Source organism: Sarcophilus harrisii, chromosome 1, assembly GCF_902635505.1.
Source record: "Sarcophilus harrisii chromosome 1, mSarHar1.11, whole genome shotgun sequence".
In the NCBI taxonomy this organism is placed as follows: domain Eukaryota; kingdom Metazoa; phylum Chordata; class Mammalia; order Dasyuromorphia; family Dasyuridae; genus Sarcophilus; species Sarcophilus harrisii.
The window spans coordinates 319,896,830-319,922,046 of NC_045426.1; the positions used below are offsets into that span (position 1 = coordinate 319,896,830).

Sequence of the window (25,217 nt, forward strand, 5' to 3'; positions counted from 1 at the left end):
TTCCATGTGAAGATTGGTTGAAGAATCTAGGATGGTTTGCCCAAAAGAGAGATCTTTTTGGTAGAAGAAATTGGTAATCTCCGAGTATTTGGAAACTCTAAAATAGAATCATTAGACTTTTTTGCTTTCTCCTTTTCAGTTCAGAAGGCAGAACTAAGGGCAATAAGTGGAAATTGCAGAGAAACATTTAGATTTTTTTGTAAGGAAAAACTTGCTGATAACTAATTATTAGTTGTCCAGTAGTAAAAAGCAGATTTCATTACAAGAATGGGTAAGAAGCAGTCTTGAGATTAGATAAAATAGTAGTGGCAATTTAGAAAGAATTCCTATAGGACAATAGATAACCAATAAAGTCCTTTCTAGATTAGATTGTGTAATTAAGTTCTACACTGATTAGGATGGTGTTTTTTTTTTGTTGTTGTTTTTGTTTTTTTGGTCTAGATTTGTGATTTTATTGTTATAGGGAATTCCTACTAAGAATCTTCTATTAAAAGATTGACGTATGTTCTACAACTTAGAATATCAGGTACTGTGCAGTGATCAGAACTTCTGCACTGTAGAACCTAGTGAATATTTAGTACTACTAGCTATATAAATATTTAATTCTGTAAAGTCATTGTGGTCTTTATTTTATCAGTAAATTCATTAATTTTAAGATTTGAGCCCCAATATTTTGAAATTTTGGCATTTTCTTCCCATAATACCAGAATTGTGAAGTTTTCAAAAATACTTTTTGATTTGGTAATATAGCCATTCATAGTTGTCTTTTTGGGAGAGCTAACAAAAAATGTGGTTTGATTTTTCTCAATCCCTTACAGTATAATGTGGTATAGTTTTATGAGAGAGAGACAGAGACAGAGACTGTGTGTGTGTGTGTGTGTGTGTGTGTGTGTGTGTAGATTTGTTGATTTCAGTATAGGGAACTCCTGATGAAGAAACCCATTTCAGCAACTGCTCTATACCTTATAAAAGTATTGATTTATTTGGAGTACTGAATGGTTGTAGCCAGTATGTGTCAGAGGCAGGACTTTTAAAGTCTTTGATGATTAGTAGACCAGGCCTCTGTTATGCCATGTTAGTTGATTCTCTCATAGCATTAACTATGTTTTTGTAGCTGATAGAGAAGTGATATAGCACCAGGTCCTATAGTTAGATAGACTTTGAGTTCAAGTGCAGCTTTAGAGACTGACTAGCTATGTGACCTTGGGCAAGTTAACCATTTTTTTTTGTTTGTTTGTTTCAGTTTCCTCATCTGTAAAATGAGATTCATAATAGCACCTAACTCCCAGAGCTGTTGTGCAAATCATCTGAAATAGATAATAATTATAAAATGCTTGGCATATGATATGCATTAGCTATTATTATTTTTTAAAACAAAAATTTAAATTAGTTTGAGGGGGGGAAGTTTGACTTGAGAAAATACAAAAACTGAAATATCTCATAAAAATCTGCCAAGAAAACCCTTCAAGAGGAGTCAAGAGCTGGACACAATTGAAATGATTAGATAAAAATATATTCAGAGAGCAGACTGTTAAAATGCAGAACTTTAGTATCTCTCTAGATATCTTTGGTGATACCTCTAAATAGGTAGGAAATTCACTTTTGCTGATAAAAAAGTATGTGATTTTAATTTCTCTCTAATTTGGAAGTCATTTAATGTTTAAATTGTAAATGTTTCCATTTTATTTAGGGAATTATCTTTTTTCTTTTCTTTTACAGATCACCTTAGTAAAAAAACTGAGGTAAGTCTTAACTAGCCTTTGTCACAGGAAGTACTTTTTTTTTTACTTGTAATAGATAATTTTGTAATATTATCACATGTAATCATTCATTAAATCATAGTGCTATCTTGAATAAAACTAGCAACAGCTTTGAAGAGTTAAATATGAAAATGCATATTAATTTAAAGTACTATCTGATAGCAGGCTTTTTTGTTTCATTAGTACATACCGTACACTTAAGCTCAAACTTCAGTATCCAAGGTGCCTAGGATAGGAAAATGCTAAATTCTGTACAGGTCTCCATGGAAGTGAAATTTTCTGGAAGTGAAATGTATGTTTGAAAGGAAATTTTGGAAGTTATAAAGTCAGTATGATTTATATCTTTTTACCACTAGAGGTTGGTACAAACCTCCACCATTTCAGATTGACATAATTTTCTATTCCAAAGAGAGATTTGTTTTTTCCCTATTGCTTCTACAGACTTAGGAGGATTGGAGGATATTACTGCTGGAAAGTGTGCTCATGCTTTTAAATGAGAGTTGCTTTATTTAAATAACTGGCTTCTTAAATTATTCTTTATTTAGTTAATATTTTCCCCAGTTTAAACATTCAAAACAACTTTTTGTTTGTTTGTTTCTAAAAGTTTTGAGCTCTCGGTTCTCTCTCTTAACCCCCCACCCACAATTAAGAAATCTCTTGTGAAGTTATGCAAAACATTTCCATTTAAAAGTCAAGTTTGTGCGTGTGTGTGTGTGTGTGTGTGTGTGTATGTATATGTATGTATGTATGTGTGAACATAGATCTTCTGCCCTAATGAAAATAAAAACCCTCAAAAAAATTAAGTAAAAAAAAAGAGAGAGAGAATGCTTCAGTTTGTATTCAGACACCATCAGTTTCTTCTTTGGGGATGAATAGATGGATAGAAGTCCTTCAGAACAGTCATGATGGATGATTATACTACTGAAAATGTCATTCATTGCTGGTCATCCCAGAACATTGCTATTACTTTGGATACACTGCATTTCTCTTTGCTTGAGTTCAGGAATACTTTCCAGGTTTTTTGTTTTTTTTTTTTCGCCTTGAGCACATCCTGTCCATCATTTCCTGCAGAACAATAATATTCCATTATAAACGTGCACCACAGTTTATTGAGCTATTCCCCAATTGATGGGCATCCCCTCAGTTTTCATTTTTTTAGTCCTGAAAAGAGAGTCACTATGAAAATTTTTTGTATATAATAGGTCATTTTCCTTTTATTTTCCAAATATCTTTTGGTATTCATGCCAAGTAGTGATGGTGTTAGGTCAAAGGAAATGCATGAATTCATAGCCCTTTGGGCACAGATCAGATTTTTGGATCATTTATCAATTGTGTCATTGCTTTTATTTTTTTATAAATTTGACTCAGTTCCCTCTGTGTTTGAGAAATTTTAAATAACTTTCACTACTGACAAAATACTAGTCATCTTCTGAATTCTTTTCCGGGAGACTGAGAGTGTCTGTTTTTCTATGTCTGTGTAATATTACCAGCAAACAGTCTTTATCATTATCATTATCCCCACCATCAGCTCAAATATTGAATTAATTTGTTTTTATTGCACTTTGGTTACTGTCTAGAATATATATTTTTCATTTCTAAATTTTTTTTTCTTGACTTTATTAGGCCAAGGATGAAAACTATAAATGATGACTATAAAAACACTTCACAGTTATGTGTCATTACTATAAAACATGTTATAAAAGAACATCCAAAATTTAAAGCATAATTTGCCTTTTTAGCTTATCATAATTTTTATGGCTTAAATAAAGTTATACATAATTCTTAATGAGCTATTATTACTTATCATAGTTACCTAAGTGCAACTTAAAATAATCACTTTTAGGGTTGATCCTTTTTTGGAGATGAAAAATTTTTTGTATATGTGGATTAGATTATTATTTAACCTATTTTGAAACTTTTACAATTTGTATAACTATATCTTCCAAAATAATTATTAGTTGAATGTGTTTGAACAGAATTAAAGTGGGCTGTTAAAGTAGGTAATAAAAAAGTACTTCTTTGAGAATGCTCATATGGCTGAGGAGGCAGCTAAATGGTTCAGTGGATAGAACATTGACCTTGGAGATAGTAAGATAGATAGTAAGATTCATTTATTTCCTGAGTTCAAATCTGGCCTTAGAGATTAACTGAACGACCCAAAACAAGACACAACTCTGTTTGCTTCAATTTCATCTCTATAAGGAACTGGAGGAAATGGCGAACACTGCTAGTATGTTTGCCAAGAAAATCTTAAATTAGGATCACAAAGAGTCTGACAACTGAAATATGAGCAATGTAGTTGAAGAAACTTTGTACTTTTGAAAATTTACCTTTAATTCTCTTGTACAACACTAGAAAATTAGTCAAAGGAAAACTTATATTTTTGCAAATATCCCATCAAGTTATTGTTATGGTTGAAGTTCTTAATTCTCTAGGACTTTAATGTTTAAATATCCATATAGGTTAAGCCATTTCTTTAGAAATTTATCAAAACTATTCTGTAATTGCATGTGGTTCTAACAAAGAGATAATACTGATTTATGTCCTAATATTGAATGTTATTATGCTTTATTACCCCAGTTTATATTATGAAAATAGCTACTTCATTGATGTTTATATAACTCTAGGTGTTCATCTAGTTCCTCCTATAAATTTCTGCCAATTTTTCTTTGAGCATTTTTTTTTTTTTTACCATGTCATTTTGCTGCTTGGAAACTTTCAATAGCTTCTTTTTGACCAATGCATCAAATAGGAACTTCTCTGTTACTTATTTATCTTATTTTTCTTACTGCTCATAATCTATTATTGCCATAACTAATAAGTGTATTTCCCAGTATTACAACTTTTCCTTAAACCTTTCTTATCAAGCAAGTTAGTCCCTCTATTCTGATCTGCCTTTATTTTTATTGTTTTATTTCTTTGGAGTGTCCCTTTTCTCCCCCTTCTTCACCTATCTAATGTTTTTTTCCTTTCCTTGAAGTTCAGCCTCTTCTGAGAAAACTTCTCAAAACTTATTAATGCCTCTCTCCTTTGAACTTCTTGTACAAGGAATGATCTAATAGGATTTTCTTCCTTGTTGAAAGATGGATTAGATGGATAGGACAGTCTGGGGTTTTTCCCCTTAAATGAAATAGTTATTTGATCTCTTTTTTCAGCTGATATTATTAGTACAATTAGTATAAATTGGGGCCTCTAAATTCTGCTTGTGAGGACAATGGGGTGTGTGTGTCTGTGTGTGTCTTGTGTGTGTGTGTCTGTGTGTGTCTTGTGTGTGTGTGTGTCTGTGTGTAGAAAGAACATAGAAAAGGCTATAAAGAGGTATGTTGAAGGTATGGATTAGGGTAACTTAAGGAACAAGAACCAAAAAGAGTCCATGGAAAAGGAGATAAGAAAGATCAGGCATAGGGCTATATAACATTTGATTAAAGACTTTTAAAAGGTTTTTGTTTTTTGTTTTTTAGCTTTTTAAAACTTAGTGTAATTTTAGTTTATTTTATAAATACCTGTCAGTTTCCTTCTAGAGAGAACAGTAAAAAATTTAAGAAAATTTAGAAGATTACTATTCAGTTCATCAGATATTTACTGAACATGAGAGAAAAAGAAAGATTGTAGTGCTAAAGTAGGAATAGGGACTTCCTGTCCTTGGAGTTTTTAGAAGTTAAGTATATATGAGTCAAAAAATAACTGGTTTACATAGGTGCTTAAAAAACATAAAAGTACTGCATAAGAAGCTAACAAGATATAATTGCTAGGAGAGTAAAGGAAGGTTGTAGAGAAGATAGGATGTTTCAGATAGTGGATAGAAAAATTTAGATAGAAGAAAAGGTGGTAGCAAAATTAAGAGATCCTATAGAGAAGAGAGAGAGGACACAAAGCCTTTCTTGAAGAAAGAAATATATCTGTAGGAATGTACACAAACTACATGGGGCTACAGCTGCCATGCCATTGAGTAAGCATGTGTTGTTTTTTATTTACTACAGTTTTGTGAATAATTCTCTCCAAGTAGAATATAAGCTTCTTAAAAGCAGCAGCAGAGTGCTGCCAGTCTTTGATTTAGGTCCATGTGAAGCAAGCAGTTGCTTCAGGTAATGAATTACCACAGTAGGCAAAGTGGGCAGAAGAGAGCTTTTGAATTTTATCAGCATCCTTTCCCCACAAATATAGCATTGTCCTTGTTCTAACATCATTAGAAGAATATTAGAACATAATTTGAATTGCTTCTTTAAGGTAATTTTCATTGTTTTATTCATTGTAGTCAAAATGAATAAATACATAGGAAAAATAAGATTAGTGAACTGACCTATATTGTTTTTCAAATGATTTGTCCTCTACTGAGAAAATTGTATTGAGTAAAATTCATTAGTGTTCTAAGTTAGTTCTTGTGATGGAATTGAGATGGATGGAGCACAGCAATATTTGTAGAACTGGAATTTTGTCTTTAGTCCTTTAAAATGATATTTATTATAGTATGTTTTTGGAAATTTGTTTTTTTAAAAACTTAATTCAAATACTAAATTATCTTAATGAATTCTCTGAAACATTTACTGTTACTACCAAGTTTTAGTAGATTTAGTTTTGGGGTGCAGCAACTCATGAAATTACTGGAATCATAGTACCTACTATGTACTAAGTACTGGGAGTGCAAAGAAAAAGTGAAAATAATCCTTGGATTTCTAATGGGAACTTCTTTTTTTTTTTTTAATTTTATTTTTTTCTAATGGGAACTTCTAATGGAAAGTTTGGGGAGTGGGCAGGTAAAGGGTGAACATACATCATATATATATATATATATATATATATATATATATATATATATATATATGTAATTCTAATGTTTTGTTGATGTTCTTCCCTATATATTTTTTTGAATCTCTGTAACTACCTACTAATTCACCATCCCCCACAAAAAGAGTTTTTATTTGTAACAAATAAGTGTAGTCAAGCTATATAATGTTTGATAATGTATGTCTTGGGGTCAAAAGACATTTTGTGTGTATGTCCAAGGGTTAAAGTTCTGAGAGACAGAGGTGTGAGACAAAGTTATATATTTTAGAAATGGGGCAACCTGGTACAAATGCACAAAGATGGGAGAGCTGGTATGCTCTGAGAATATATGGAAAGGTAGGTAGTAATGTCAGTAAAACCTTGCTCCAGCAAATAGGGAGGGGCCAGAACGTAAAGGATTTTAAATGTCAAACTAAGGAATGAAGGAGTAAGTACTCTGCTAATAGTGTAATAATTTCTCCACTGAAATAATAGGCCTTTTGAAGTTTGAAATGCCATACGGCTAAACAGTTGCCTTTACCAACTGAGGAAGAACTTTAGTGCTTTAGACTGTTAACTCAGTCATGAATGAAAAAAGCTTATCAAAGACTGGGGGAAACCTTTGGTGCTGATTCAGCCTTATTTGAAAACATGGGAATTAAGTGTAACTTCGGGGAATGAAAGTGACTTGGCACTTAGTTTTTTCTTACCTTTCTGTCTCCACAACAGGAAGTTAGGGGAAGAAATGAAATTTGCCTATAACTAAGATAAAACTTCTAGCAGTGCCTAGTTGGGAAAATACTTGGAAATTTTTCCTTAACTATCCATTTTGTTTATGCATTAAAGACATCAAACTTTTTAAATAATATCTAAAAGACTGAGGTATTTGGCTTTCAAAAACAATTACAGTAGATAGTTGTATAGCCATTTTGTTTTCTCTCTGCTTTTTCCTGAATGGGCATTTTGTACCTCTTCTTTTTCCCTTCTGGAGGGAGGTACAAGAAAGGAAAGGGAAGAAGTCGGGAAATAATTTTGTATTTTGTATCATTATGCTTTTCATTTTCTGCCCTACTTTTGGTGGGTGGGTAGTTCTATTACTTTGACCTTTATGTGTGGAATGATAGTAAATCACAATTCATTTTGGCAGGAATTGAGTTCTTCCCAGACTTTATCACATGATGGAGGATTCTTCAATAGACTGGAAGATGATGTTCATAAAATTCTTATTAGAGAAAAGAGAAGAGAACAGCAAACAGAATATAACGGAACAGATAATTGTACAGCCCATGAACACAGCCAGGCATGTAAAGTAGGAAATTCTCTTAAAAGCACAATGAACATTTTAGTACTGAAATTAAAATGTATATTTTCTAGATATAATCAATGGCATTCAGTTATAACTTTATATAGAGTAAAAAAAATGTAGCTGCTTCAGCCCCCTTATGTAATGGGGCTGAATTTATATAAATTATATAAAATATACTTTTATTTTGAAGTATTATTTACTTGAAACATGTACCCTGAATTCCAGAACACAGCATACCTAGATTCCAGCTTTGTTAACTTGTAGCTTTTTGACCTTTGACAATTCATTTGACTCCCTGTTTCTCATTTTCCTCATCTTTAATTTGGGAATAACAATGTTTTTCACTACCCTATATCATGGTGTTGTATTGAGGATCAGATAGCTAAGTCTTTTAACTATTAATGTTAGTTATGTTTGCTTCCATGAAAATCTTTGCAGAAATGAATAAAGTTTGGGCTGAAGGAATTGATGGATGAAAGGAGAAGATCTTGAATAAGTGGACTCCTCAGCTATTAGGAATTCATTTGTGTGGAATTTGTGTGCAGGTGGAACTGCCTGAGAGGTTGTGAAGATAGTGATAAATTAAGGTTAAGAATGGGGCTAATTATAATTCATTGAGTTACGAAATTGTTGGGGTCTTTGTATTGCTACTTTGTTCCATTACATTCATTTTCTTTCTACTGAGCAATTATAAAATTTAAAAGTTTCTAACTAAGCTGATTTGTAAATTCAATAGAAAATATTCCTAGCATTAGTTAATAAGAATCTATTGTGTATATAATAATAAAAATTTTAGAATAGTAAAATCTGCATCAAACAAAATCATAGCCATAGGAATTCAAAAAAGAAATCTAATACTATAATAGCATATTTTTATATTGACTTTTATTGACCGAGTGCTAGTAATTTGTATACAAAAAGAGAGAAGTTCTTCTGTGAGCACTCATGTAACCAATTATTGGATACAGGACAGGCTTTATTTAATCTTATAGAAGATGTAGAACCTACAAGAAACCCATAAACAATTGAGACAATTCTTTTCCAGGGGAGTCTTTTTTTGCACAATGTCTTAAGTATTAGAATAGTCCAGGTTTCTGTCTTCAATTGCCATCAAGTCCAACCTATACCTGAAAAAATTCCTTGCTATTTTCATAATCAAAAAATTAACCCAGTCTTTGCATGAGGACATCCAGTGAGGGGAAACTCACTTCTCATCATGGGTAATAAATTTTACTTTTAGATAGCTCTTATTGTTGGAAAGTTTTCATGATGACATCAAGCCAAAATTTGCCCCTTTGCAATTTTTACTCATTATTTCTGGTTTTGCCATTAGAATCATTCTCATCTGTCTTCAACATTATAGTCCATAAAATATTTTAACACTACTCTCATGCTTCCTCAGTCTTCTCTAGATACACCATTGCCAATTCTTGTAATTGATCTCCTCTTCTGCTCTAGCTCTTTAGTGTCCTCATTAAAACATTATCATCCAGAGCTGAATGCTACTTAAGTCATATGACTAAGATAGTATAAAGGAGTTGTTATATCCTTATTCTTGAAAGCTAAATAGTTCTTTTCTGTTTTTAATTCCTACATTATATTCAGTGATATGATTGAGTTTGTAAGACCCCAAGATATTCTTCAAATACATCTCTCCTTTCTTGTATTTATGAATTTGATTTTGTAAAACCAAATAAAAGACTTGCTGTTTTTCCCTGTTGAATTTCACTGTGATTAATTGGTACCCAAAACAAGGCAAGTTCATCTCCTCTCTTTGATGATGATACCAGAACAAAAGTTAACCTGTTAACCAAGTTAACGTATGATTAACCTTACATATGGTTAACAGGTAAATATGTTGTAAGAACTTTCTTTTAAAAAAAAAAAGTTGATTTAAATACATATTTGTGAAGCAATGCTTTTATTCTTGGGAACTGTGGAAGTTGAAAATGTGAAATGTAGATGAATTCCATTTTAAACATCCAGTACAGTATGTTGACATCCAAATTTCAAGACAGATTAATTAGGCATTGCTTTTCTCTTTTTAAAAATTTTATTTTCAAATTCCTTTGAATAACAAGTTTTCTTGGTATATTTCAAATACAATATAATTTGCAAAATGTTGTTTCGTTTAAAGCTGTTTCAGAAAACATATGGGCCAGATGAGGTACAACTGGAAATCCAAGAGTTGGTTAGACATGTTTAACACATATAGGACTGCCTGTCCTCTAGGAAAGGCAGTGGAGGGAAGGGGGGGAAACGTTGGAACAGAGGTTTTTGCAAGGGTCAATGTTGAAAAATTATTCATGCATGTTTTATCAATAAAAAGCTATAATAATAATAATAATAATAAAAGAAAATGTGAAAAAAAAGTATTAGGTTAGAATTAGATTATTAGAGTTAGAAGTCAGATCATCCTAGTTTAGGGCCTCAAGCAAAAAGTGTGGAGAATGACAAATAGTGTTGCAAATAAAAAGACAATAAAATCTTCAAACTATAAGCCATATGACTTGATTTCAATTCCTTGAAAAAAATCCTAGAACTCTAGGATACTATATGAGTTGAAGAGATTGCCTAGCTATTGTCTGAGAATTAGCCTAAGTTGACTTTTTTGGTCAAATTTTTAAAAGTAATTTTTGGAGTCAAAGCCCCTAAAATTACCTATCTTAGTGTTGAAGAGTTGTATTTATTTTGCATTGATGGAGGAAGAGCTCATATTGACAAAATAATTGGATCCTGAAAAGTGCTGAATGTCAAAATAAAGTCAGAAAAGTATATTGTTTTTCCTTTTGAGGTCAAAACCATGTAAATTGATTCTGTACTTTCCAACAAAATGTCAGAAGAGGCAAAAAAAAATGCTGGATACTTTTTAAGTAACCATAGTAAAATAATAAGTTAAGTAAAAGAAGAATACAGTCTTAACACTAGAGATTCAAAATTTTAGAATAGTAAAATCTGCATCAAACAGAAATCATAGCCATAGGAATTCAAAAAAGAAACTTAATAAGTAATCAAAATGTACCCCCTTCATTTTTACAGAGAAGGAAAACGAAGTCTGGGGAATTAAAAGGATTCATCCAAAATCGTACTCATAGTAGATTATAATGACAGTGGTTTAAAAAAATCTTTCATGAGGATAATAAGCTTTGACATGTAAGAACTTAATAGGTAGCATTGTGCTATCAAAGAAGGATGGTGTGGTATTGGAAGAATTACATTGTGATATTAGTTGTGCCTCTGACTACCTGAATGACCTTGTGCAAATAATTTTATATCCTTATGCCTCTGTTTTCTCATGTTGGGTAAGATTTAGGATTCAAAAATGAATGTAAACTGTCCCTTCTAACTCTACATTTGAGTAGCAATAAGTAGGATTCTGATTAAGAATGTTTAGATACAAATTGTTCATAGACAATTTGTATTTCTCTGTGGAGTTTTTAACCTTTGCAGATATTAACAAATCTATTTAATTTATGTTGAACTTCTCCTACTTTGTTTTGTGGTCAGGTATAAGGAAAATCACTGGCATCTAAATTCAGCATTGAGTAATTTTATGTTATATGTTAATGGTATCATACTTTAAAACATCTCACTATGTTTTTGCTCCATAGATTCTTTTTAAAGTATTTTATAGGAAACAGAAAAGTTGAATTTAGGATTTTTAGAAGTTTGGTGAATGAAGACCATTTACTCATCACATCATTTTTGGGATTTCTTCAGACAAATAGTAATACTTTGCAGAGTTGTTTTCCTTGCTTTTTCTAGAGTATACCAAACAGTACATGAGTGAAAGGTTTTCTGACTTTAGTTTGGACAGAATGGAGAGTAGACAGCATATTTCTTGTTGCACATTCAAAAATATCTTTAAATTGGATATGAAGCTGAAGACAGAAGAAATGGCAAGAGAAAGTTTAAAAGATCCAGGTGAGCATGATTTTAAATACTTTTCTATAGACTTGTGTAAGAAAAAGTCTATAGAAAGTTTGGGTTTGAGATCTAACTGAGCCACATCATCCCAAAAGTATTCATATAGTAAACTGGAATGAAGACAGCATGAAATGGAAAATTGAACAGAGGTCACTATTTCCTATAAGAATTTATTTTCATCGTCAATGGCAATGAAACTAATATATTTGGATTCTTAACACTTTGGTCTCTGATATGCTACACAAGGAAGTTAAAATAGCACCTGAAGTCAGAAGATTAAACAAACCATAAAGATGATATATATATATATATATATATTTATATATACACACACATCATGGAAATTTGTGCTGGAGGTGACATAATGTTTGAAACACTGAGGAATCATTTTATAAGACATCTCAATGGGTGGGAAGAATATCAAAAGAATGGAAAAATCATGGAAAATAGTATCCAGAATTTGAATTTCAGGAAGAGAATGGACTGGTTGGTTATATACTTGGGATATTTTTCAGTGCTTTCAATGTTTCCAAGCTGTTCCCTGGTGCAAAGACCCATCTACTTAACACAAATATTCCTCTGCTGATGATTGTGAATCATAGGAAACCAGTCTCTGAAAACTCAGAAGTTTCAGGAAACATGGAGAGCCATATTAGGTAGATGTAGACTATGATATATTTCCAGTGATTCTGTAAGTCTTAGAAGTAGCATAATAAGGTCATTGATGTATGATAAGAACAAGAATTACAAGGCTAAGGAAATGCTTGAGTGCTGCAGTAATCTGAAATAGAAGAGACCTAGCCTGCAAACTAGCAAATCATCTGTGAAACATGGATTATGAATGAGAGTCACTTGTAACTCTGTAGAAGATAATTATTAGATGGATTATTATCTGGATTGATAAAAGGAGTATCCATGTAAATGTGATCAGTGATTCATTATGCTGAAATGAAGTAAAGACGTCGATTCCTAACTGTTTATGATGCATTAAAGAATAAAACCTATGAGAAGAGTAAGACAATAATTTTTCAGGATGTTGTTTATGAAATTTTTTTTGTATATTCCTAAGCCATTTTCTGTAGAAATAATATCTAAATCCCGACACTTTGTTTTGCTACTATTCTGGTTTTAAGTTGTATTGAATATGCTCTTAAGGTTGAAGAGCAAAGAGAATTTTTTAAAGTGAAGTTTGTCGTAGTTATGCTTGTACTATTCTAATGTAATTATTTTAGGGACCTGTAAATATTTCAAAGACATGCTTTTGTTATGTGATAATACTGAAAGTTTTAGGTTGATGACAAAATTTTAATTTAGATTATAAGTAGTTATTAATTATTAACTGAGTAAGAGGGAAACCTCTGGAAATGGGAGTATAGGAACTTGAATTTACTTTTGAAAAATAAAAAGTAAGGCTTTCATTTTTAGCTAAACTTTACTTACCAAAAGGACTTTTGGAAACAAAGCATGTTGAGAAAATTTTACTTCTAAAGCAATGGATTTTATTTGTGTGTTTGTTTTAGGAGGTATACTTGAAAGATGGAAGAACTGAAAGACTAAAATTGGAACTTGAAAGGAAAGATGCTGAAATTCAGAAATTGAAAAACAACATCACTCAGTGGGAGGTTTGTGTTTAGTTACCATTTCAAGGTGAAATGTATTGTCTTTTTTGGTTCTAAATTTTTCCTCATTATAGGTAATTACAATAATTTTTCTCTTCTTTTCTCTCTCTCTCTCTCTCTCTCTCTCTCTCTCTCTCTCTCTCTCTCTCACTCTCTCTCTCTCTCTCTCTCTCTCTCTATTTGCCGAGGCAATTAGGATTAAGTGACTTGCCCAGGGTCACACAGCTAGGAAGTGTTAAGTATTTGAGATCAGATTTGAACTCAGGTCCTCCTGACTTTAGGGCTGGTGCTCTATCCAGCACCACCTAGCTGCCCAATTATAAGAATTTTTGATTGGTAGTGGTATCCTTTTTCTTAGCTCTATCATTACATGAGTTTTAAAAACGATAATCAGTGATATATCTGAATGGTAATCATGCTGATGCTTGCTATAAAACTAACATTTGGATCAAATATAAAATCTTATTTCACTTTTAAAGTCCTTTACAACTTGACTCTTCCTACTTTTCCAGTCACATTGCACTTTAGCTAGACAGGCCAACTTATAACACTCCTTGGGGGTAAAATGTCCTTTCTCCACACTTGTGATACCTCAATTCCTTGTCTTCCTTCAAGAAGAATTCAAACCCTACCTTCTTCAGGAGTCCTTCCCCAATTCTTTTAGTACCTTTCTTCTGAAATTACTTGCTATATATTCTGAATAAATTTTATATGTACATAGTTATTTGTATGCTGTCTCTCCCCCATTAGAATTAACATCTTGAAGATAAGGGCCATGCTTTTGCCTTTCCTTTTATCCCCATAAAGTGCTTATTGATTAACTGATTTGCTTCTACCCCATGCATAGATTTTTTTTTTAACCTTACTTTTTTAAGAAAAAGGTCCTTAACCTTTATTCTTTCATGGATCTCTTTGGCAATCTAGTGGAACTTGTGGAGCCTTTCCCAGAATAAAATATTTTAACTGCTTAAAACAAAATATACAGAATTAGAATGGAATCAAATATATTAAAATATGTATGTATTTTTTTCCATTTGATCCCACAAACCCCATGAAATCTGTCTTTGGACCCCAAATTAAGAACTCCTACACTAAGGAGACCCAAATGATGACAATTCTTTCCTTAAACTAAAATATCCTACCTGTTGTAGCTCTCTAATATGGTCATCATCAAATTTGTTTTGTATATTCATGTATATTCACATCTTTGATGAAATTTCCCGTGATCTTGCATCATCTTTCTCATTTAGCCTTTTGCATTTACCTGATCATCTATAAATTATGTACTTTGTATTATAGCTGTAATGCTTCTTGATCACTTAGATTTTGTAGATTTTTTTATTGAAAGGGACATTTGAACTCATTTAGTAGTCTGATGAAGCCAATGGATATCTCAGAACAGTGTTTTTAAAAAAGTGCTTAAAATATAGGATTACAAAGGAAACTTTTTTTTGTTGAAATAGAGTTATTGAGGGGCAGCTAAGTGGTGCAGTGAATAGAGCACCAGACCTAGAGTCAGGAGAACTTGAGTTCAAAACTGGCTTCAGACACGTAGCACTTTCTAGCTGTGTGATCTTGGGCAAGTCACTTAACCTCAATTGCCTGGTTCATCCCCACCCCCCCAAAAAAAGGCAATTGAATACAGTTATTGAAGTGTTCAAAAGTAATTAATAGACCTCATGTTAAGAACTGCTGATCTAGTACAGCTCTTTACAATAAGGCATAATTCATAGAATTCTGGAAGTGGAGCCAAGAAGACTTAGGTTTAGGTTCAAATTCTGTCTCTGATACTGCCATTTTTTACCAAATCATTCAAATTTTCTGAACCTCATTTTCCTCATCTATAAAATAGTAATAATACCAGCAATGTTATGTATCTCATAGGGTTTGTTGGTAGTAAATGTCAAATGAGATAATGTGTAATAAGGCATTTTGCAAATTTTAAAATGTATGTAAATGCTATCTTTTATTATAATTATTTCTATCTGTCATGGTGCCAGATCCTTTGCAGTGATTTATATCTCTTATTTCATTATATGTTATTAACTAATTAATTGATCAAAGAGAGAACTTTAATTTTTGTTTCATATATTAATCACATAACCTGTGTGCCTTTCAATATGTGTTAAGGGAAAAAGAAATGTCTTATACAATAATCTTAAGAGGTTTGAAAAAATTTTTAAATGCCTAAATTTATTAGTAATCTCTATCCTTATTCTTATTAGTAGGACCTGTAACAGAAACTTAAGTTTCTCATCTAAGACAAAATGTGAAGTCCATTTGGTATGGACAGTAATTTGAAGAAATATTTTCAACATTTTATGTTCAGAAATTAACATGTATATGTGTATAATTATTAAGAGTGAAAGAAGACACTAGAAATTTAAAAGGAAGTCCGAGGCCTATTTCAGTAAATTGCTTTGCATGTTAATTACATAGCTAACTTTTGAACCAATTCAAGTATTGAAATAACTGGATAATTACTATGGTCTGTGTATCTGAAATAATATTTCAAATAAATTATTTTGTTGTCTTTGTTTCTTTTTGAGAAGAATGAAAATCCCTTAAGGAAAATTTCTATTGTGTTAACTTCTTTCCTTTGCTTTCATCCTGTTAGCCTTAATTTTGAATCATTTGTAATATTAATAATACCTGTATTTTTTTGTTCATGAGGGTACCTCGAATTTTTAGCTCACTAGTTGCTATGATTTGATTCACATCATGTATTATAACTAAGCAATCTTGTTCTCTTTGATCAATTAGGCAAAATATAAAGAAGTAAAAGCAAGAAATGCTCAGTTATTGAAAATGTTACAAGAAGGTGAAAGTAAGTAATTTATTTTTATGATTTCTAGATTTATAAGTTATATTTGGGATATTTCATATTTTAAAAATATAATTTATAGGGGTAGCTAGATGGTGAAGGTGGAGAGAGCACCAGTCCTGGAATCAGGAGGGCCTGAGTTCAAATTTGGTCTCAGACACTTAACACTATGAAGAGATTTAAGGAGTTCTTTCGATCAAATGAAGGATGTTTTTTGTTGACTTTTCTTGTTTTTGTAAACTCTTGAGATGTGGAAAGATCATAAAATGAATCCTGTTACTCATTTCATAAAGTATTCTTACATAAATGAAGAGAATTCCTCAAGATAATTATCATGGGTACACTAGGTAGTGCAGTGAATAGGGCACCAGCCCTGACGTCAGGAGCACCTGAGTTCAAATCTGGTCTCAGACAAAAAAAATAATAATAATAATAATTATCATTGTCTACCATCTTCATCAAATTATTTAAAAAATCGTGTAGAAAACTGTTGTTAGATTTTTTTTTTTAATCATAGACAAAAAAACTTGTAAATAAAAGCAAGAATAATCTTTGATAGGGAATACTTTTCAACATCTTTTTAAAATCCAAGTTAAATACTATAGGGATTTAATTCAAGATTTTTCTGCTCAGTGTCAGTTGTTGATGTTCTTCTCTTCTTTATAATTGGAATAATAATAAAAATAATGTGACCGCTCTCTTGAAAAGATCTTTCCAAGAAAATTATTGGAAATATTAAGTATTTCATTGTCAAGGGATAGTCTTTTTTAAATTAGATTTTTAAAATGGTTCTCATATCTTTTGATCCTAGGATCCCGTTTAACATTTTTAAAAATATTTTCTAAAACAAAAACAATTTATTAAAAAGAATAATATTGCCTCACAAATTTTTGCAAATACCTGGTTTAATCAAAACAGCTGAATTCTCATATTCAATATGTTGTGATTTTTTTTTTTTTTTGGTTGAAATCTTTTAAGAAAATTTGGTTTCAGATAAGTAGTTGAAAAAGGAAGTAGTACTTCAACAAGCAAATATTTTAGTATTATTAGGAAAATAGTTTTGACTTCACAGACGTTCTGTAATGGTCTTTGGAATCCTGTAGAGGTCCCTAGAACACAGTTTGAAAAATGCTGAATTTTAGGATTTGAGAGACAACTTCACCTTGACTCTGTGAGGTGTACGTCATTTGACAATTTTTAAAACTCCTCTGTTTTTTCCTTTTTGTCAGTGAAAGATAAAGCAGAAATACTTCTTCAAGTTGATGAATCACAAAGTATCAAAAATGAGCTAACCTTACAGGTAAGAAAATTTATATTCTAGCTATAGAACAGATAAGACTTTGCTCTAGGACCTTGCCATGAGTCAAAGAAGAGTATTGAGGGGAGGGTCGTCTTCTCTGTCGTAAACACCACGTTTACCTTGCAGCCTTTGAGGTTTGGCTTCCCCTGGTCCATTCCCATAGAGTGCTATCACCATGGTGGTCCTTCTGCAAGATCTACATTTTGTTTCAATTCCTATTGGCTTTTAGTCCCTCCATGCCTGTGTAATGATTGTCAACATGATTGTGGATTTAATTTTCCTCTTCCTTACTTAGGGATAAGGGTTATCAGGCTTTCCTCTCTTGGCACATCTCTATCAAAGTTAAATTTCCTTCTGTGTCACTATTGGTTACTCCAACCCTGAAAATTATAGAGAAATTTTTTGAGCTACAACTCTTGTTAAGGTTTAAAAAGTACTATGCCATATAGCTAATAAATATGTATTTATAACAAATTCCTTTATTTCTTAAGGAAGAGGTGGGGAGGGAGGGAATTTGGAATTCAGAATATGTAAAGCAATGTTTACATGCAATTAGGAAATAGTTAACAAACTAAAAATATCAAAATAAAATTTGCTGCACCTGTTTTATTGTCTATAGAATGAGGGGACTGGACTAGATGGCCTCTTAAGACACCTTCCAAACTTAAACTAGATCTATCATCCTTTAAATTATGGAATCCATTCATTGACTTCTAAAAAATGAGTTATGTTGTTTTTCTTCTATTGAACTTGTATGTGTATATTTGTTTTAAAATCATTCTTGTCAGTCATTGTTAATGTTCTTTATGTTAATTTTTTTTTTAATCTCATTGATTATTTGGTTTTAGGTGACTTCGCTTCATGCTGCATTAGAGCAAGAAAGATCAAAAGTGAAGGCATTACAAGCAGAATTAACAAAATATCAGGTAAGCCTGTTATTATTCACAAGGATCACAGATTGAGAGATTGAAAGCACCTTAAAAACCCTGAGTTCCAACCCCCTCATTTTACAAATGTGGAAATTTGTAGAGATATAAAGGTTAGATTGCATAGCTTAAATTTTAAGTAAGGAATCTGTAAAAAACAAATTTCATGTGAAGGTTAAATTTTATTCACCTTATGTATCTTAACAGAATTGATTGCTATCTAGGTAAGATTAAAAGTTTAAAATGTTTTAAGTCTATTGTGGACATAAGTAGAAATAATTGAGGGAACTCATTAAGAGTGTAAGAAACATAAGAGTTTTATTTCAATTTTACTAGAAGCAGTAATGGCATTAAGAATTCTATGAATATTTTATTTTTAAAGATACATGCAGGGGGCAGCTAGAGTACTAACCCTGAAGTCAGGAGATCCTGAGTTCAAATCTGTCCTCAGATACTTAACTCTTCCTAGCTGTGTGACTCTGGACAAATCACCCTAAATTGCCTTGCAAAAATAAATAAATAATTGGAATAGCGATATATGTACTATGTCTCCTCAGGTAAAGTCCTATTGCCCTGCTAATCATGGTACAGATGTCACCTTGGGTTCTCAGAGGCCATGCCAGTGGTACAAGCTCTGGCAGATCTTTACCAAACTATGAGTATGAAGCTCATAACAGACTGTGTATCTTTATCTGATGACCAATCCCTATTAGCCACACTCCAAGAGACCACAGTAGAGTTGGTCATGGAGTGAAGAATTTTTCAAGCCATGGCAACTTTGTCTACTGATTTGTAGAGGAATAAAAGCATAAGTAAAGGGAATAAAATTATAAATGTTTGGGGTGTTGAAATATATTAAGTATAGAAGTACATGAAGTTTTAAGTAATGATGAAAGTTAAATGATTATTTTTAGCTTTTATAGATTGTTAATCTATCTATATTTTATTACCCAGCAATCACTTCCTCATCTAAAGAGTTTGTGGATAAAAATGAATAAAGTTGGAAGAATGAAATCTTATTTTAGCCCATACTTGAGAGTTACATAGGTGTGGTGTGTGGGGGGTGTTTTTTTTAATTAATAAAATCTGTTAGTAACAAATGAAATCTTTTGGGAAGAAAAAAATGCACACTTTCAAACAAATCATGGGATGGGCCGCTTCTCAACTGAGATCAGTAGAAGTAGCTTTTAGTTGGGTAAAAGAGCCCTTGTACCTCAGCCACTACTATTATATAAATCCTCTCTGTAAAACCTGAGATTGGAGCAGGTCCACCATCTCTTACCTTAGAGCTAGGTTCCTATCCATGGCCTGGAAAACCCAGGACCAGTGAAAATTGTGCTGCCAATGTGCTCCCCAGGGTGCAGCCCTAGCTTTGAAGTTTGCCAGCCCAGGGAGAAGGGACTGCCTTCGCCTGGGAGGCCTTGGAACAGGCCCTTGATCCAGGCCTCTGCTTATAGAAAAACTGTTGCCAGTTGAGAAGCAAGGTAAGAGTTTTATGCTATATGAGCATGCACCTAGTTTGCAAGTGGTACCTAGTTTGCATAAAATAATCACTGAGCTAGTTTTTGGTAGTAGCATTCATTATTTCCTTCTTCATGGCAGAAATCGATTTCATTTTCCCCCCTGATTCCATTACATAGATCAGTGGCCCCAAATGTTTCCTCTGTAGTCCACAAAGACTTTAAGCATCTCTCATGGCCCATACCAACCTCTTTCATACCTTTCCTTTAAAAAAAAAAAAATTAGTGGATTTTCATCTAGTTAGAAATTATTTATGGGGAAATTGTTAGTGAATACTTACTAAATATTCTTGAATGGTTGTTGACAAGAAGGAAATAGACAGCAGAGCAGCAGAAAAAGAAATAGCCATTTAGATTCCTTATGAGTGAAGGAATAGAAGATGTCACTTCTAACAAATAGAACATTTGAAATTGGCATCATTCAGTAAAATTTAATACAGCCACCATTTTAAGAAACACATTGCACTAAACGATCTTAAAGTTAATCTTTTAACTATAAACTGATCTTGTTTAAAACCCTTGAAAAGTAATAATTTCATGGCATTTTTAGACCAGTTTAAGAGTTTTTCTTTTGCCTAAATCCAGTTTGATAAAGATTTGGCTCTGTAAGGGATTAAGTGTGGGTGTATTGTTTAAATTTTTTTTTTTAATTTGATGTTGTAGAAGAGAAAAAACTTCCCCTTTGAAAATAATATGGTAGTTATGAAAGCATAGAACCTATTAAGCTAGCATGGTTCAAGTTAAATAAACTGTCCCAAAAGCCACTTTCACCTTTGAAAATATTCAACTAAATTTTTTCATAGAAAAGGTATACAAGCTCAAATATAAAGTGAATTCAAAAAAGCTACTTTTCCTCAGATCAGAAATTTTCCTTAATCATGATTCTTAAAATTAAAATGCTTGTAGAAGAAAATTCTTAAATAATTTCCTTTATTTTTCTTTACAGGGTGGCAGAAAAGGGAAAAGAAACTCCGAGTCTGACCAGTGTAGGTGATCACATTAGCCGTTGAGATCAGTACAAACACACACACACACACACACACACACACACACGCACTACTTACCCACATACATAACACACATACACACACACACACAAACTTTTCAGGGTTTTGGAAAAAAAATGTATATATTTAATGCTCTACAACTGCTGAACTATGCAGTTTTTGTTGGGGAAAAGAAACCTAAAATGACTAATTGATTAACCAACTAAAAACTATTTCATTTTTCTGTTGGTTTAAAGTGAAAAGTAGGAAAGTAGAAAAACTCAGTGAATCATTACTGTTTGCTGTCCATGCTCATCACTTTAGTTTTTCATCAGTCAATAAAATTTACTCTTCCATTTGTATGTTTGATTTTTTTTTTTTAAGTCCCAGAAATGTGTGGAAGTATTAGCTTAGTATTTATCAAGATAAACTACATTAGACCAAAGCTATAATTGCTGCTGTTTATCTGCTTGATTTTTTTTAGTTCTTTTAAATTAATTTAGTACAGTGGAATGCCATTATATAGTATGACTCATAGTGAGACAGATTTATTCATGCCCTTCAAAGGCATTAGCCTTTTACTTAGCCTTTGCTAAGTAAAAGATATCTGATGTAGATAGAGGGACACAGATGGGCCTGGATCTGTGATTTCATTGGTCTAGAGAACTCCCAGATAAGAAAATTGTTATTGCACCTCATCATGTTCTCAACAACTAAATCCTAAAAATCATTTAAAACCTTGAGAGGTTAAATGACTTTCCCAAAATAAAACAACTAGTGTGCATAAAAAGCAAGACTTGAATTTAGGTCTTCCTGGCTCTCTATCCATGTTGTCTAAATATATATTATAAACATAACTACATATATATGTATCAGAGTAGGCTAAACCAGAAATGTTAAGTCATCTGTCAAATTCAGGAGTTCTATTTAATTTGGCATATGAACCTATTTTGCAAAATACAATAAGAGGACAAATACAAATGACATAAAAGATCATAATCCTAGGTCTTAAGCAACCATCTTAGTCTAGCCCCCTTGTCTTGTAGATTTTACAAGTTAAAATAAGAAACGTTGGGTTACTTCCCTAATGGAACTTGTATAAAGGTAAAGTTAAATGGAAACATAATAAAAAGGAAAACAGATCTATTAAGTAGTGTGCAGCAATTTGGTCTTACTAACTGGCAAAATGCAGTGGTATTCAGAAATAACCTATATTACAATGCAACCTATAACAAAATTGGGTGTCTAGTGTTAATATCAACATGAATAAGATTGGACCATCAGAACAACAAGAAAAGCTTGGGTTGCAATTACAGTGAACAATCTCACAATTCTTTTTTAGCATTCTCAGATTTTAACAAGAAAAGCTTGGGTTGCAATTCCAGTGAACAATCTTACAATTCTTTTTTAGCATCCTCAAATTTTATGTTATAATAGGTAGGAAATAATGTACACAAGACATGCACAGAAATGGTGTTAAAATGAGTTGAGTTGCAAAATGTTGACAGTTCACAGGAGAGAAGAATCAATTTTTGGTTGATCCTTTGGATTAGACAAAGTTGCATGGGAAAGAGTAATTTAAACTAAACCTTGAAGGGAGAATCATAAACTGGAAGAGACTTAAGGCCTCAGGAGCAGAAAAAAAAAAAAAAGCACATGGGTAAGGATATGCACCATGGAAAACTGGTTTAACTAAAGTACTGTAAATATGAAGCAAGTAGCAGGAAAATAAGGTTTAAAGACTTGGATTCAGGTTGTGAAAGATTTTGACTCTCAGTTTAATGACATTGAACTTTGTGAAGCAGTAGAAGACAGTATTAGAGCTGTGCATTAGAATGGTTAATGATAGTAGTAAAGGAAAAAGAAAATGACCGGACAAGGTTGGAGGTAATGGGAAATGGAGAGAAGATGAATGGGAGAGATATGAAGATAGAGTTCATAGTACTTAGCAGTTGATTTAGATGTCAGAGATGAGTTGAGATACTACAGATGGGTTCCTGGGGAAATCATAATGCTATTAATAAGTCAGGTGAACTAGAGGAAAAAAGAGGAATCCAATTTGGGACATACCAAATTGAAAGTGTTGGTTGTATGACAAGGGTGAATAGATGTTTGAAAATACATGTGTGGAGCCCAAGGAAAAGTCTGAGAAAGAGAAGAAGAGAGAGCGCTTTCCAAAATGAAGAGTAACACTCAAAAAGGGAAAGTCACTTGACTTAGCTGGGGAATATTTAGCCAAGTCTCTACTGATTCCAAGTCAAGTGCTATCTTAAGTTATTGTGCTCTTCCCCCATTCCCAAAAAAGTTATTTTGTATTTACTTATTATGTATTTTGTGTTTACTTTTCCATGTAGGTTTTTCTCCCAATAGAATGTAAGTAACTTGACAGAGACTTTGCATTTCATTGATATATGCTAGTATTTATCATAATACCGTGCTCTTCGTCAGCAAAAAGTTGAGCTGAACTGAAAAAGTTGAATTGGCTTAGGAAAAGTCTTCATTGAGCGGGCAGGAGAAAGAATGGTAAAATTCGAGAGGAGAGATGATCCAAAAAGAGGGCATAAGGCTTCAGAAGATCCAAGAGAATGAACACTAAGAAAAAACTATTGCAGTTAGTGATCCTGAGATCTCTGACAACATTTTAAGAGCAATTTCAATCAGATATGGGGGATAAAATCAAGAATGCAAAGAATTGAGTGAAAAAGTGAAAGCACATATAGACCATAAGTAACAGGATCAAGAGAATGTTTTGCTTAGGAGTATGTTTATAGGGAGGGCTAGAAAAGATTAAATATTTAAAGAAGACTGAGGGAGAAAAAGCAAGTGAGCAAGTCCCAGAGCCAATGTTAGTGGGATGGGATTGAGGACAAATGAAGTTAGCTTGATAAGCGGGAAGACCACTTATATATGAGAACCTATATATTTCTTACTTTGTCAAGATTCAAGGTTAATGTGAGAGTGAGGAGGCTTCAGAGTTGAGATAGTTTGAGTAGAGAGGGAACATTTTTAACAGCTGCTGTGAAGAATTAGGCAATAGAAGAATGAAATAATTGAGGCCCATATAAAGTTCTGTATCATGACTAAAATAGAGCCTAAGTCAAAATTAATTGCTTTGACTAAAGCAAACTTGAGCTAGGTATGTAGATCCAGAATGCTGCTTTTGGGAGGCCTTGTAAGCCTATAAAGTACGAAATTTCCATGTGCCTCTTTCTCAAGGGAACCATTAGTGAATACAAGTGGGGAGTAGAGGGTTCATTCAAAAAAGGGAAGGAGGGGGGAAAGTACCAAACGATTGAAGGCAAAGGTCCTAAGTTTTCAATTGAAGACTTTTATAGGTCAGGATAAGGACCTCCATTTAACAATGAAATAGCTCATCTTCTTGAGTACAAATTAAGGCTCAGATCCTTATTAGCTGTTTGACACTCTATAGGCAAGTCCCTTTACCCAATTTGCCTTATTTCCTCATCTATAAAATGAAGTGGATAAAGTAACGGCAAATCAGTCCAGTATCTTTGCCAAAAACAACAAAAATTTGAGTCATGAACAGTCAGATGTGATTGAAAGAACTAAACCACTATTCACAATCATCTTGGAGTCAAGTTCTTGCTCTCAAGAAGCTATCTAATGGGGATGACAACATGTAAACAGGGTGGAACGAGAAATATTGTAAGAGAAATTGATCATGAACCGAGGGAAGGCATTAACATTTAAGGGGGATCAGGAAAACCTTGTATAAGGAAGGATTTTATTAAGCACTTGGAGAAAATTAGGAGATAATGAGAGAGAATTCCTGGCATGAGAAAACAAGTTAGTTGGCATGGTTTGTTCAAGGAATAGCAGTTGTCCAAGCCAACTAATAAATCCATAATCATTTAGACATTTTTCAGGATGATAAGGTAAATCAATAAAATGTCAATAATGAGAAATTGAGGTCGTCAGAATTTTAATGTGAGCTCATGACATTAATGGAGACAGCAGTATAATTAACTTTTAACCTTAGGATTTTCTTTTAATGACTTCTCATATACAGTAACTTTTGAACTCTTGACATTTCCTGCTAAACTTAGTGAATATTTCTGTTGTGGTCTCATATATGAAGCAATTAATTTACTGTTTCCTAGGTACCATCCTAGGTAAAAGGAAAAAAAACTAGGTACCATTCTAGGTAGAAGGAAAAAAAAATATCCAACCTATCTGAGAGCCCCTATCCAACTTTACATTCTACTTAAGAGATACAGCATTTACACAAATCAATAAAAATTGTATAATAAAAAGCATTAAGTAG

General features: G+C 32.5%; 1 protein-coding gene across 5 annotated transcripts in view; it reads left to right on the forward strand.

Moving 5' to 3' along the window:
• GKAP1 (G kinase anchoring protein 1) overlaps positions 1-22,608 on the forward strand; it is a 63,294-nt gene extending 40,686 nt beyond the window's left edge. The window contains exons 6-12 of one of the 5 annotated variants that reach the window (XM_031945473.1): positions 1,720-1,742; positions 7,672-7,824; positions 13,278-13,379; positions 16,140-16,203; positions 17,430-17,500; positions 18,349-18,426; positions 19,784-20,815. In XM_031945473.1, coding sequence (XP_031801333.1) covers positions 1,720-1,742; positions 7,672-7,824; positions 13,278-13,379; positions 16,140-16,203; positions 17,430-17,500; positions 18,349-18,426; positions 19,784-19,864 — 572 coding nt within the window. In that variant the 3' untranslated portion in view covers positions 19,865-20,815. Of the gene's footprint in view, positions 1-1,719; positions 1,743-7,671; positions 7,825-13,277; positions 13,380-16,139; positions 16,204-17,429; positions 17,501-18,348; positions 18,427-19,783; positions 20,819-20,892 lie in introns of those variants that run through there. The other 4 variants (XM_031945472.1, XM_003761813.4, XM_031945474.1 and 1 more) reach the window with 4 other exon arrangements.
• Positions 22,609-25,217: the final 2,609 nt, after the last annotated feature.